Here is a 13,096-nt window from a genome sequence, read left to right as displayed (position 1 = left end):
GCAGGTCTTGAGGGAAACTGCAACCACACCTCCCTCTTGAACTACAGTGACTCTTTCCCTGAGGGCCTTCCTGTAGTCGAATCGCCACCACCTGGACTACTAATAAGAGGGAAAAGAAAGGAGGAAAAGGAAGGGGGTGGGGATGGCCAAAAGTACGCTCCAGCTGATCCGGGCAACGTCGCGAAGAGTAAAAAGAATCAAATGAACACAGGGACTGGCACGCTGTTAAGGGCTTGCTTCTGTTAACACATTTGCCCAAGTCTAGCTTTAGCTCCATATTATACGGAAATTCCTTGTTTACCATCCTCGTAGGAGGTCCTTACATATCTGCCTGCGAACTCCAGTGATTGGGCGCTTACTAGTTGGGGGAGGCAGCCGTCCCTGAGGGCGTCCAGCTCGGAGGGCTGGCTGCTTCTTCACTTGTCCGGAACTTCCCCCCCAGTGGTCTTAGTCTCCCCTGGGATTTGGTACCGACCGAGTGCCATCCTCATTTCACTTGACCGAGTCCGAGCTCCAGCCCACGGTAGGAGCTGCAAGGGCTGGGCAGAGTTCCAGGCGAGAGGGGCCGAGAGGCGTGAGCAGCGCGCCACTGCGCTCGTCAGAGAAATGGAGCGGCGGCTTCTTTGTGGGCTGCTACATCCCCCTCCCGGGGGCACGGCGGGGACATTTGATCTGCAGGGTGATTGATAAGTGCGGGAGAGGGGCGGCCGTCCCTACCTCCCCCCCCACCGCCCCCGTTCTTCTTCCCCCCCTCCCTCTCGGCTCTCTCCCTGCTTCCTGCCAGAAGCGCTGCCCGGTGGCGAGCCGCTCCAGTGGGGATCTGCCTGCCCTTGGGGGCGCCGCCCGCGCTCGCCGCCGTGACCCCCGGCTTCCCGGCGCGCCGGTCCGAGGCTGGACCGGCTCCCGCGCCTCCCGGCTGGCCGATGCTGCGGGCGCCTCCGGGGGAAGCTGCGGGTGGCGCGCTCGCCGGGTAAGTTCTCAGCACTCGGGAACGCGGCGCTCAGCCCCTGCCTTTCCCGGCCGCCTCCCCTCGTGGAGGGGGGGGGCGGGGGGGGGACCGGGTGCGGGAAGCCGGGGCGCGATCCGCCGGGGACCGCGCGCCGGCGGCCGCCCTCGGTGGCCGCCCCCGCCCGCCCGGCTTGCTCGCTCCGAGACAGCCCGCGCGGGCGTGGTCGGGCTCGGGGCGGTCGCGCAGCCCCGCGGGCCACCGCCGGCCGGGCGGGCCCCGTGTGCCGGCTGAGAGCCGCCGGTCCCGAGAAGAACGCTCGCCGGGGCGAAGGCAGCGCGCGTGGCCGTCGCAGCTGTGGGCCCCAGCGCTGGGCACCAGGCATCCAGCAGCCCAGGGGAGGGCGAGGAGGACTGAGCTGGCGCTCGGTGCCCGGTGCCCGGAGACCCGGGAATGGCCTGGCCCGCTGGCCGCCGGAAGCGCGCTCCGGGAACCGTACCTGCCGTGGGGGGGGGGGGGGCGGTGCGAGAAGGGCGGGCAGGCGGCTGACACCCCTCCCCGGCAGGCCCGCCGGACTCCCGTTAACCCCTCTCGAGGCCTGGCGGGCGGCCGGGCGGCGCAGGCTGTAACCCCGCCGGCCCTTCCGGCGCCCTGTGGAAGCACCGGCGACCCGAGCCGGGCTCGACTCAGATGCGCGGGAGATCGAGGCGACGGAGTCCCCGCTTCTGCCTCCCTCGCCCCAACGAGGAGAGGGAGGGTTTGCCTTATTTTAGCGTCCGCCTCTGCCTCCCTGGGGCTCCCAGTTCCCCCAGAACCTTTCTGCCACCGTAAAAGCCCGCTCTCCCTAGCGGGGTGCCGCGGCCGTTCTCCCCGAGACGCCGGGCCAAATGAAACTTACTTAAAGTGCTTTTTCCGGGCTGAGGCTCATTCGATCCCAGTAACTGTGCTTGGGGAAAGCGGCTGTGGAGGCCGAGGAGTGGTGGGAGAGTCCACCGACCCGTGTCGGAAGCTAACCGTGGAAAGAAGATCTGTCACACCATCTCCGGGTTCCCAGTGTCGCCCCCCACTCCCGCCAGCTTACTACCGCATTTCCTTCACTCTATACTAATTTTCACGGATTTCAGGCTCCGCCAGCTGCCCCCCATCTATCTATCCCCTTTCTCTCTCTCTCTCTCTCTGAAATTCTTAATAGTTTCTGTGCTCAGGGAGTATTGACAGCGTCATCAGTGTCTTGCAGGAAATTATTTGCGAACTAAAACTAATATTTGATATTTCACTTTCAAATACAATTTTTTAAAAAGCACACATTTAGGTAAGACACCACCACCAATTATTTAAGTTTAGGCAGATATTTCTCCAATTCACACCAAGCAGTAGTGAGCTTTGGGGAAATCTCCTGGACCAGGATGCGGAATCCCTGGGTTCTGTTTCTCATTTTATAGATTCTTGAACTTAAGCAAGTCAGCACTTCTCCTGGTGGAGGAATGTCCTCATCTATAAAATGAATCTGATTGCAAAGGTCTTGTCCAGCTCTCATGTTGGCTTCTGCTTCCATGAAATATTAACCTAATTAATAAATGCTTGTTAAATGAATGACAACGAATAAGCCACATCTCTCTAGGAACTATGTCTATTTAATATTTAGAAATATGGAGGAACAAATGCCCTTTTGCTGTGAAAGGAAGCTTAATCGTGCACTGCATCACTCTGCATCTAATGATGCAATTGCCATAGAGAGTGGGGAGGCCATCACCCGGCTGCCCCTCCCCCTGCGAGGACAGCTCAGCTCAGTGCCGCCCTTTGGCACAGAGAAGGGAAATTTGAGGCCCCAGAAGGAAACGATCTTGCCCAAGCCCAAGCAAGAATTACAGGATGGGGAGGGGCTCACGATGTCTGGTCCAAGGTTCTTCCCCAAAGGAAAAGGAGAAGGCAAGGTGAAAGCCTGAGGAACAGTCTGGAGGAGGCTGCCAGAGCCACAGGTTGCCTTAGTGCCTAAGTCTGTAAACTATCAGAGCCCTTATCGGGGAGGAAAGAGACGGTGCGGGCCGAACAAGCCTAAAGCCTGAGCTTACCAGGGAGGCAGGAGGGGAGAAGCGGGGGGCTTTCTGTTCTCAGGCAGCTCATTTTGCCAGTGGGATTGTCTCTCTTCCAAATATGGCCCAGCAATGGGACCCTGTGTCATCTCGGTCTGAAGCAGGCTGGGACCGAAGAGGCGGGGAAAGCAAGTGTAAGTATTTGGTGGGACAGGCGCATCCTCGGTCCATTCCTTTGCCCACTTCTCTTCCATTGCCTCCTTTTCCTGCCTCACCAGAGGCTGCGCCCGGCCCTTCCGGGCAACAGCAGACCATCACATCTTGCAGATGGACTCCATGCCGGGAGACACCTGGCTCCAGAGGACCTTAAGAGAATTCAGGAGGAGCGAGATAATGAAGGCAAAAACCGCACACCTGGCAGTTCATAATGCTGCCTGGAGGCTTAGGCCCCCTCCGTGGGCTCCCACTCCTGAGCTCCCACACCCCGCCAGTGAGGCTCAGCCTGGCAGTGCCTTTCTGACGCCCACTCCTCCTTCCTGCAGTCGAAAAGCACACGTTTAAACTTCATTATCTGGCTAACTCTCAAGGGCGGGGGGGGGGGGGGGGGATGGGGGATGGTTTTGTTGTGATTTCTCTCTAACGTTGAGCTGGCTCTCAGAATCCAGGCAAATATCTGTTTGGCCAGTCACCGCCCCAGAAAGTAATTCTCTCCGCACTGAAAAAAAAAAGCTCTGTATGTAAAAGCACAAGTCCCCTCCTACACAGGCGCTCTGGAGCGGGCACACACCCCACTCGGCACCACGAGCATCAGAGCACACGAGCTAGGAGGCTGGCAGGCGGGCCCCAGGCCTGTGGCTAAGAGGCACATCTCCTGCACACACGCACACGCACAAACACACACACACACAAACACACGCACCCCTCTCCCTGGGAAGATCTGGACCTCCGCTTGGGAATGTGGCATGAGACCCCACTGGCAATGGCCCGGAGGGAGTGGCAGGTGGGAGCAACCACTCGAAGGCGCCCGAGGCCGGAGGAGTCCCAGCCCCTTCGCGGGGCCCCTCCTGGAGAATCCCCCTCCAGGGGCTTCGCCCGCCGCCCGCCGGGTGGGAGGTGGAGTAGTTCAGATTCAACTGACGCAGCCGGGATTTGAGCTTTGCAAAGCCACTCGCAGGGAAGGGAAGCATCTGCCCCTCCCTCCCCCACCGCGCGCCCTGGATCCACCGCCTGCCCCCTCCCCGCGTGACGTCACCCTAGCCCTGTCCGGGGGAGCCTGCAAAACCTCTCAAATTCAAACTGCTCGGCGCACTGCTGCCGCTGCCACCGAATTGGAAGCGCGCGCCCAGGCTCGGCCGCCGCTGCCGCCGCCGCCTCCCGCCGCCCGGAGCCGGCCGGCTCTCCGACCTCCCTACGCAGTCGCAACATCGGGTCCCCGTCGACTCGGCCTCCCGCCGCTCGGGCCCTCCTCTCCTCCCCTGAGGCCTGCCGGATTTCTAATTTCTGCGCACCCCCCCACCCCCAGCCAAATTAAATCCGCCGGCAGAAAGCAGGGCATCCCCCCCGGAAGCGGCGTCTTTTTACCTTGCTCTTCTTCTCTTTCCGAAGATGCTAAACTACTGGCGGACTGCAGAGGAGAGGGGTCCCGTCTTCTCCTGATGTGTGAGTAACCCCCACCCCGCGCTGTCTTCGTTCTTCCATCCTCTCCCCCTCCCCCACCGCCAGTCCCCTGATTTTCCCACCCCCTTTTTGCGCAGTTAAAAAAAAAAAAAAAGTAAAGCAATTTCTGCTGCGAGCCTAAGAGGGGCGAGCCGCCCGAGATCTCTTCAAGATACCCCAGGGGAGGAGGTGATGGGCTGGATTTAGTAGGACAACTCGATTACTAATGACTCCGCGGCTGGCTGCGACCCGCCGGGAAATCAGGTGCAAGCATGTATGCTCCGGGACGCGCGTGTGGGTGGGTTGGCGGGGGCCGGGAGGAGGGGGAGGGCGAGGAGAGAAGAAACCGCTTCGAGAAACGCAGTGATTTCATTCTGCCGCGTTGCCCACTCCCCGCATTCTCCCTGCCTCCCACTCCGCCCCCTTGCTTTGCCATTTTAATCGGGCTTCCTTGTTTCTCTCTCCCCCGCATCCTGCTCTCTCCCCGGCACCCTTCCCCAAGGTTTGCCTGTAGGTACCTGAACTGACACCGACGGTGCCTAAAGATGCTGAGCGGCGTTTGGTTCCTCAGTGTGTTAACCGTGGCCGGGATCTTACAGACGGAGAGCCGCAAAACTGCCAAAGACATTTGCAAGATCCGCTGCCTGTGTGAAGAGAAGGAAAACGTCCTGAATATTAACTGCGAAAACAAAGGATTTACAACTGTCAGCCTGCTCCAGCCGCCCCAGTATCGAATCTATCAGCTTTTCCTCAATGGAAACCTCCTGACGAGACTGTACCCTAACGAGTTCGTCAATTACTCCAACGCTGTGACTCTCCACCTGGGCAACAACGGGCTGCAGGAGATCCGAACTGGGGCGTTCAGCGGCCTGAAAACCCTCAAGAGACTGCACCTCAACAACAACAAGCTCGAGGTGCTGAGGGAAGACACCTTCCTGGGCCTGGAGAACCTCGAGTACCTCCAGGCCGACTACAATTACATCAGTGCCATCGAGGCAGGGGCGTTCAGCAAACTGAATAAGCTCAAAGTGCTCATCCTGAATGACAACCTTCTGCTGTCGCTGCCCAGCAATGTGTTCCGCTTCGTCCTGCTGACCCACTTAGACCTGAGAGGGAACAGGCTGAAAGTGATGCCTTTTGCTGGCGTCCTTGAGCACATTGGAGGGATCATGGAGATTCAGCTGGAGGAGAACCCATGGAATTGCACTTGTGACTTACTTCCTCTCAAGGCTTGGCTGGACACCATAACTGTGTTTGTCGGGGAGATTGTCTGTGAAACTCCCTTTCGACTGCATGGGAAAGATGTGACCCAGCTGACCAGGCAAGATCTCTGTCCCAGAAAAAGTACCGGCGACTCCAGCCAGAGGGGCAGTCATGCAGACACGCACGTCCAAAGGCTGTCGCCCACCATGAATCCCGCTCTCAACCCAACCAGGGCTCCCAAAGCCAGCCGGCCCCCCAAAATGAGAAATCGCCCGACTCCCAGGGTCACCGTGTCAAAGGACAGGCAGAGCTTTGGGCCGATCATGGTGTACCAGACCAAGTCCCCCGTGCCCCTCACCTGCCCCAGCAGCTGTGTCTGTACCTCTCAGAGCTCAGACAATGGCCTAAACGTAAATTGCCAAGAAAGGAAGTTCACGAATATCTCCGACCTGCAGCCCAAACCTACCAGTCCAAAGAAGCTCTACCTGACAGGGAACTATCTTCAAACTGTCTATAAGAACGACCTCTTAGAATACAGTTCTTTGGACTTGTTGCATTTAGGAAACAACAGGATTGCAGTCATTCAGGAAGGTGCCTTCACAAACCTGACCAGTTTACGCAGACTTTACCTGAATGGCAATTACCTTGAAGTGCTGTATCCTTCTATGTTTGATGGACTGCAGAGCTTGCAGTATCTCTATTTAGAGTATAATGTCATCAAGGAGATTAAGCCACTGACCTTTGATGCTTTGATTAACCTACAGCTACTGTTTCTGAATAACAACCTGCTGCGCTCCCTACCCGATAATATATTTGGGGGAACGGCCCTCACCAGGCTGAATCTGAGAAACAACCATTTTTCTCACCTGCCTGTGAAAGGGGTTCTGGATCAGCTTCCGGCGTTTATCCAGATAGATCTGCAAGAGAACCCATGGGACTGCACCTGTGACATCATGGGGCTAAAGGACTGGACGGAACATGCCAATTCCCCGGTCATCATCAATGAGGTGACCTGCGAATCTCCCGCAAAGCATGCCGGGGAGATCCTGAAGTTTCTGGGGAGGGAAGCTATCTGTCCCGACAGCCCCAACTTGTCAGACGGAACCGTTTTGTCCATGAATCACAACACAGACACTCCTCGGTCGCTTAGTGTGTCTCCCAGTTCCTATCCGGAGCTCCACACCGAAGTTCCACTTTCCGTCTTAATTTTAGGATTGCTTGTTGTCTTTATCTTATCTGTCTGTTTTGGGGCCGGCTTATTCGTCTTTGTCCTAAAGCGCAGAAAGGGGGTGCCCAGTGTGCCGCGGAGTGCCAACAACCTAGATGTCAGCTCCTTCCAGCTACAGTATGGGTCTTACAATACCGAGGCTCAGGATAAAATGGACGGCCACGTCTATAACTATATCCCCCCACCTGTGGGGCAGATGTGCCAAAACCCCATCTACATGCAGAAGGAGGGAGACCCAGTAGCCTATTACCGAAACCTGCAAGACTTCAGCTATGGCAACCTGGAGGAGAAGAAAGAAGAGCCAGCCACGCTGGCTTACACGATAAGTGCCACTGAGTTGCTTGAAAAGCAAGCCACGCCGAGAGAGCCCGAGCTGCTGTATCAGAATATCGCGGAGCGAGTCAAGGAACTTCCCAGTGCAGGACTAGTCCACTATAACTTTTGTACCTTACCTAAAAGGCAGTTCGCCCCTTCGTACGAATCTCGACGCCAAAACCAAGACAGAATCAATAAAACCGTTTTATACGGAACTCCCAGGAAATGCTTTGTGGGGCAGTCAAAACCCGACCACCCTTTACTGCAAGCTAAGCCGCAGTCAGAACCAGACTACCTCGAAGTTCTGGAAAAACAAACTGCAATCAGTCAGCTGTGAAGGGATGCTGCTCCGAACTGTTGGAGGCACTACATTTGCTTTTGTGTGTGTTTGTGTTCTCCCTCCCTCAGCATCAATGGGGGACTGTGAAAATGTTTGGGGGATGGGGCGAAGCAATGATACTGCTTTTCCAAGTTTTCCTTTAAATTATTTCTCTCTTGCTTCCCCCGCACCCCACTCTCTCTTCCTCCTCCCCCTCCCCCCAATTCTCTCCTTAGGAATCATCAGTGAACATGAATGTTTCTACAGTGCATTTTGTTCATATATTTTGTTTATGGTTTTGTTTCTTTTTTCTTCTTTTATTTTTCCAGTGTGGGAATGGGAAGAGGAGATTATAGTGAATGAAGAAAGAGTAAGCAGACTTTTCACGTAAAAATGGATATTTAGCGTATTTTGTAGAAGATCTCCAAAGATCTTTTGAGACCATAAATTCTTTTGTAAATAATGATATATGGTATTTCCGTCTTCAGTTACCAAGTATAGCCACTAGGCATCACTTCTTTGTGTTAAAGTGCCTTTGCACTTTAAGTACATTACTTAAGTGTTGCTTTTAGCTTCGATAAATTGAACATATTTTAATGTGTTGTATTTTTGAAATTAAAAACACTGTAAAATAGATAAAAATGTCAGCTATATTAAGTCAACATACAGTTTGCTTGAGTTATAGAAACCAGCCTGTCATCAAATGATTCTAGTTGTAGGACTTTAGAGATTTAACTGTAAAATATTTCCTTTCCTCTGGGTTTGTTCTAAGTGATTTTATTTAAGTCAACTAAGGGGATTTAACAGTGGACTAGAGGTAAGAAGCTGCCTCAGTCGGGATTAGTAATTCATTAATAAAAGATATTTAACCCAATCTCAGAGTGCATTGAACAATTAATGCCCTTCCGTAAACCATTATTTTACACTAATGTGGTCAGTGTTTTAGATTATTTTCCTAATTAAGAGTGCATTACACAACTTGTAATATATTTTTTCTGCATTAAATTAGATATTTTTATATATTTAAATGACAGAGTCTGTATTTCTAACTTTTTAATTGATATTAATATTTTTTCTGCCTATTGAAACACTTTCTATAAACACACACCAGTAGAGGCCGCCACACACCTCATTTAATAAAGACATATGAGCCATTAAATACCTTGAAGGAACCCCTTCAAAGGTGAGATTAAAACATCCCAAGTAAGTTCTCTGCAAATTCAAGGCAGCAGAGACAAACGTGTACATCACTTTCTATTTCTTTTAGGATTAAAGATTAGGCTCCGAATCCTCAATTTTCACATTTTCTGAGAAAGCAGCGTTTTCCTCTTACATTTATTGAAGCGTTAATGAGGTGCTATCAGATCACGTACTCTTTGCATCTCCAAATCAATTAAAAAGTACCTGAACCAAGAAAGGAAGCATCTTTTCTCGTCTGCCTTCTTTAGGCATGTGTTACTTGAATTCTTCCCTGTCAGCTCAAGCAAGCCTTTCGTTTTGGTCTTAGCATTAGAATGATTTTAACTAACCAAGTCTATATAACGTTTATGAAGGCTTATTAGCCTGTAAAGAATTTTTAGATGCAAACATTATTGTGCGATTTGAACAAACAGCCCTTCTTTACAACAAAACATAGTTTTGTTTTGTCTATTGTAAATCCTTATGCAACTGGGATGGTGATCTGCATATAAAGTAGTCCAGCTTTTCAATTCCTTATTAAAGCAATTGATGGCGTCTGAAAGAAGCACACTGTTTCCTTTTCATAAATAGGTTACTGCACATAATAATCCTTTATTATCATGTGGAGATTGAAGTGGATCCTGATAACTTACTTTTAAAGCTTTAAAATGACTAATAGTATATTGTCTGTCACTATAAACAATTCATGTGATAGGCTTGCAATTAGAAATTACTTAAGTCCAAATGATTTGGATTAAGAACTACTGGTGCAAAATCGTTGTTTTTTTTTTTTTTTTAACAATAGAAGTTAATTGTGTATATTTGAATGTAAATGGCATTCGGGGAAAAAATGCCCTTAACAACCTAAAATCTCTGAATATCTACAGTGACAAGCTAACATGTTCACTCTTTGATTAGAGATCATAATTACTATTCAAATCCATTAGATCAAAGTCAAGAATGGTGGCCCGAAATGATGTACAAGAAAGTTAATGTAGTGAGATTTTACATTTCATACAAGAGGAGAGAGAATATTATGCTAACTGAATTTGGAGACAGCTCCCAGAAAAACCACCTCCTCTTTGAGTGAAGTATATACATATACGTGTGTGTGTGTGTTTTATATATATATATACATATATAGATATATACATATATATACATGTTATATATATATATAAAAGAGTTTCAAAAATCTTCTTGTGGCTGCTTTCATTTGGTGCAATGATAAACACAGAATACAGAGGTAGATATTTTGGGAAGTGATTATAAAGGCAAATTAGGATACATATCCTGTTAAGATAGTTTTTAAGTTTAAACTATACATCTAACTAGAGCTACTGATGTAGTGACTCTACGTCAGGGTTTGTTCTCATTCACCTGAAAGTCATTCCATTATCCATAGAAAAACCCATTTCATTGATCTTAAACAGAGATAGCTTAATATTCATGTAGTTACATGATTTTTAAGAGGCCTCCTGGAAGAACTCAGATTCATACACTCTCTCGCTTAGTACTTATGGTGCAAATCCAGATTCTCACGTTCTTTAGATTTCTACTTCATTTGTATTAGGTTTTAAGATGAAATTGTTTGAATGTGGGTCAGACTATTTCATTTAAAAGGCCTCATACACCATATACTCTGAAGCTTTATTTCCTAATGCAATCACAAATACTTTTACGTTTATTAACTTATTAGCATCCCCACCGACTATATTATTTTGCTTTATCCACTCAAGTGCTATTTTATTGTAGGATTTTGTTTTTATCTCCTACAGCTGGATTTTGCTATTTCACTTTTATTTCCTATGCAACCTGTAATGGGCATGAGCATCAGCACAGCGAAATGGTTCCAGCCAACAGAGTGCGATCTCCCCCGGTCCTGCCTGGAACAGATCTATGTGTCTGGCCCTACAAATGGCAAATGGTAATTTCCTTCGATTCTAGCTCTTAATGATTTGCTTTCATTGTTTCTGAGTATACCTGTGGCTAAGTTTGTATTGAAACACTCAAAAGTACTATTTCTCGGTCTGGACACAACTGCCAAGTTTGATTTGGTTTTGGACTTTAGTCAATCTGTTTGCCTTTTTTGTTCCCTCCAGCAGTTGGTGAGTAAGGAAATGACTCTTCAAATTCCTCTGCTTTGCCCTCTGACCTCTAAGGTGATTTAATTTTTCTAAATATTTCCATGTCATCAAGGGCTCCATATTTTAATGGATTCTAAAAAAAAAACACCCATATAGGGAACAAGAGAGAGATTCTGTGATTTTTAAGACTCTGGAAATTCATTTTGACTGTACACATTCCAGAAACATACTGGATTGGATGCTAGAGTGAAGAAAGCTTTTCAGACGATTCTCCCAATTCAATCATTTCTTCATTCATTCATTCGTCCAATAAATATTTATTGAGTGCTTGCTTCCTAGGTGCCAGGCTCTATGATGTGTGCTGGGTGGGGGGCAGAGAGATAGATAGGATCTCTGCCCCCCCCAACCCTCCCCAACCCCCCCCCCCCCAGGGAGCTAACAGCTAATAAAGGAGAACCTTATTTGAATGACAATCGCCCAGAGTCAACAGTGAGAACAGTAAAGAAATGCAGGAAGTTGGATTTTTTTAAAGGTGATTCTGTGCAATGAAGTATAAGAGTAAGACGTCATAGACTAGCTACAGTGTAACCACCGTTAACATCTCTTTTAAAATTACGCAGCTAAAAAGGGGGAAAACCCCACAAAAATAAAACAAATTTCTGCAGGACAGGGCCCAATATTATGGCCTCAAGATAGCTACAGACTTGGGCTATCTAAAGATCTACATTATAAAGATGAGTCGTCCCCAAACTGTAAATACAAAATCACAAACGTACTTAAATTTTCTGGAATAGCCATGTTTTAGAGGCAGTATTTGCTTTATATTTCAGTGGCTTAAAAGGTAACATTTTGGCTTAAGTGTCCTTTACCAGTACTATGATAAGACACTCACCTAGATCCTGAGAGAGAAAATTCAGTACTGTATACAGGTTTACTTTACTTCTCACAATGGTTGTGCAAGAAGTCACGTGTAAACTGAAATTTTGTAAATCAAATTGTATTTTCAATGCATTAGGGGAGCTGCCACTTAGAGGAAACTTGTGAATCGTTTTCTAAAGCAGAAAACCATTTTATAATACAAGTCATCCCTCTAATTCATTGGTTTTTGTATGTTTGGGTTTTCAATATCGACTTTGCTTAAACCAGAGCCCACCTGCCGCATAAGAGTGTGTTCTGCACGTGCTGCAGGTTTCTTGGGTGCTAAGGGCTTGTACTTGAAACTTTGCTGCTCTTTCGTGTGAACTGAGCTACCGAGCGATTCCAGGATGTACAGTAGCATGCCTGAGTGGTCCGAGTAGCCAACCCGCTTCACTCTTGTCCGCAGCATCTCCTCTCTCAGATGTGGCTGTGTTTTCTTAGAGGGTAGAGTGACTCCTGTATTCACATCCTATAAAGTGCTTAGAGTCACAGGTTTTATAATAAATATGTTATTATGTAAATATATTGAATTGCATGTGCGTTGGAATTTTTTAGCGGTATTTTAGCTTGAAAGTACCTGTACAAATACTGTAAGAGTTAGTGGCAAATAATTGTTGTCAAGTTATTGGAATAAATGGCAAATGAAACAAGCTCTCGTGTAGACTTCTGTACCAAGTAGTGACATTGTCTAAAAAAACTGAATGTCATGGTTTGGGCTGTTAATAGGCAAAATGAAATACTGAAAATGTGATCAACGACATTGTGTTCTATTGGATAAACTGTTTATACAGGTACTTTATGCTAGAGTTAGCTTTCAGTAAATAAATACAGTTAATAAATATTCACTAAGAAAGAACATTTGAATTCGTTAGAAAAGTTCTTTGATTTTAAAAGGAATTAATGACAAAGTATCTTGAATTAGAAAAATCCTTTAGAATTAGAGAAACTTAAGTGGAATTAATGACAAAGTATTACTGGAACTTTGTTGTAAGGTGTTCAAATGCTTACAAATTAAGGTCTTCTATTCCATATATGATTATAATTTATATATTAAAGGTAAACTGAACTTTTAAAAAACATATTAATACTTTTCCATGAATGTCCATTAGTATCAGACTTAAAAAATTAAAAGTGAAAAAAGGAACAAAAACCAGTTCAGACACAGATGTCTCTCTAGGAACTGAAAGAAAGTCTACTGATTTTCCACATCCT

General features: G+C 48.3%; 1 protein-coding gene across 5 annotated transcripts; it reads left to right on the top strand.

The window, feature by feature from the left end:
• Positions 1–464: 464 nt before the first annotated feature.
• On the top strand, positions 465–12,594 carry SLITRK2 (SLIT and NTRK like family member 2). 5 transcript variants are annotated; one of them, XM_027609171.2, is made up of 4 exons: positions 465–970; positions 4,585–4,638; positions 4,734–4,909; positions 5,138–12,594. In XM_027609171.2, exon 4 carries the CDS (start codon positions 5,181–5,183, stop codon positions 7,716–7,718), a length of 2,538 nt encoding a protein of 845 aa, XP_027464972.1. In that variant the 5' UTR covers positions 465–970; positions 4,585–4,638; positions 4,734–4,909; positions 5,138–5,180; the 3' UTR covers positions 7,719–12,594. The 5 variants fall into 5 exon arrangements, with proteins under 5 accessions (XP_027464972.1, XP_027464975.1, XP_027464974.1 ...); XM_027609174.2 differs by lacking the exon at positions 4,734–4,909; XM_027609173.2 differs by lacking the exon at positions 465–970 and having other exon boundaries at positions 4,265–4,638; positions 4,734–4,899.
• The last annotated feature ends 502 nt before the right edge of the window (positions 12,595–13,096 follow it).

This window comes from Zalophus californianus, chromosome X, assembly GCF_009762305.2.
Source record: "Zalophus californianus isolate mZalCal1 chromosome X, mZalCal1.pri.v2, whole genome shotgun sequence".
Taxonomy (NCBI): Eukaryota; Metazoa; Chordata; class Mammalia; order Carnivora; family Otariidae; genus Zalophus; species Zalophus californianus.
Note: the sequence above shows the minus strand (reverse complement) of the source record. Positions and strands in the feature narration are given on the sequence as shown.

Coding starts and splice junctions, on each gene's coding strand:
- SLITRK2 (XM_027609174.2), top strand. CDS start 5,181: ATGCTGAGCGGCGTTTGGTTCCTCAGTGTGTTAACCGTGGCCGGGATC.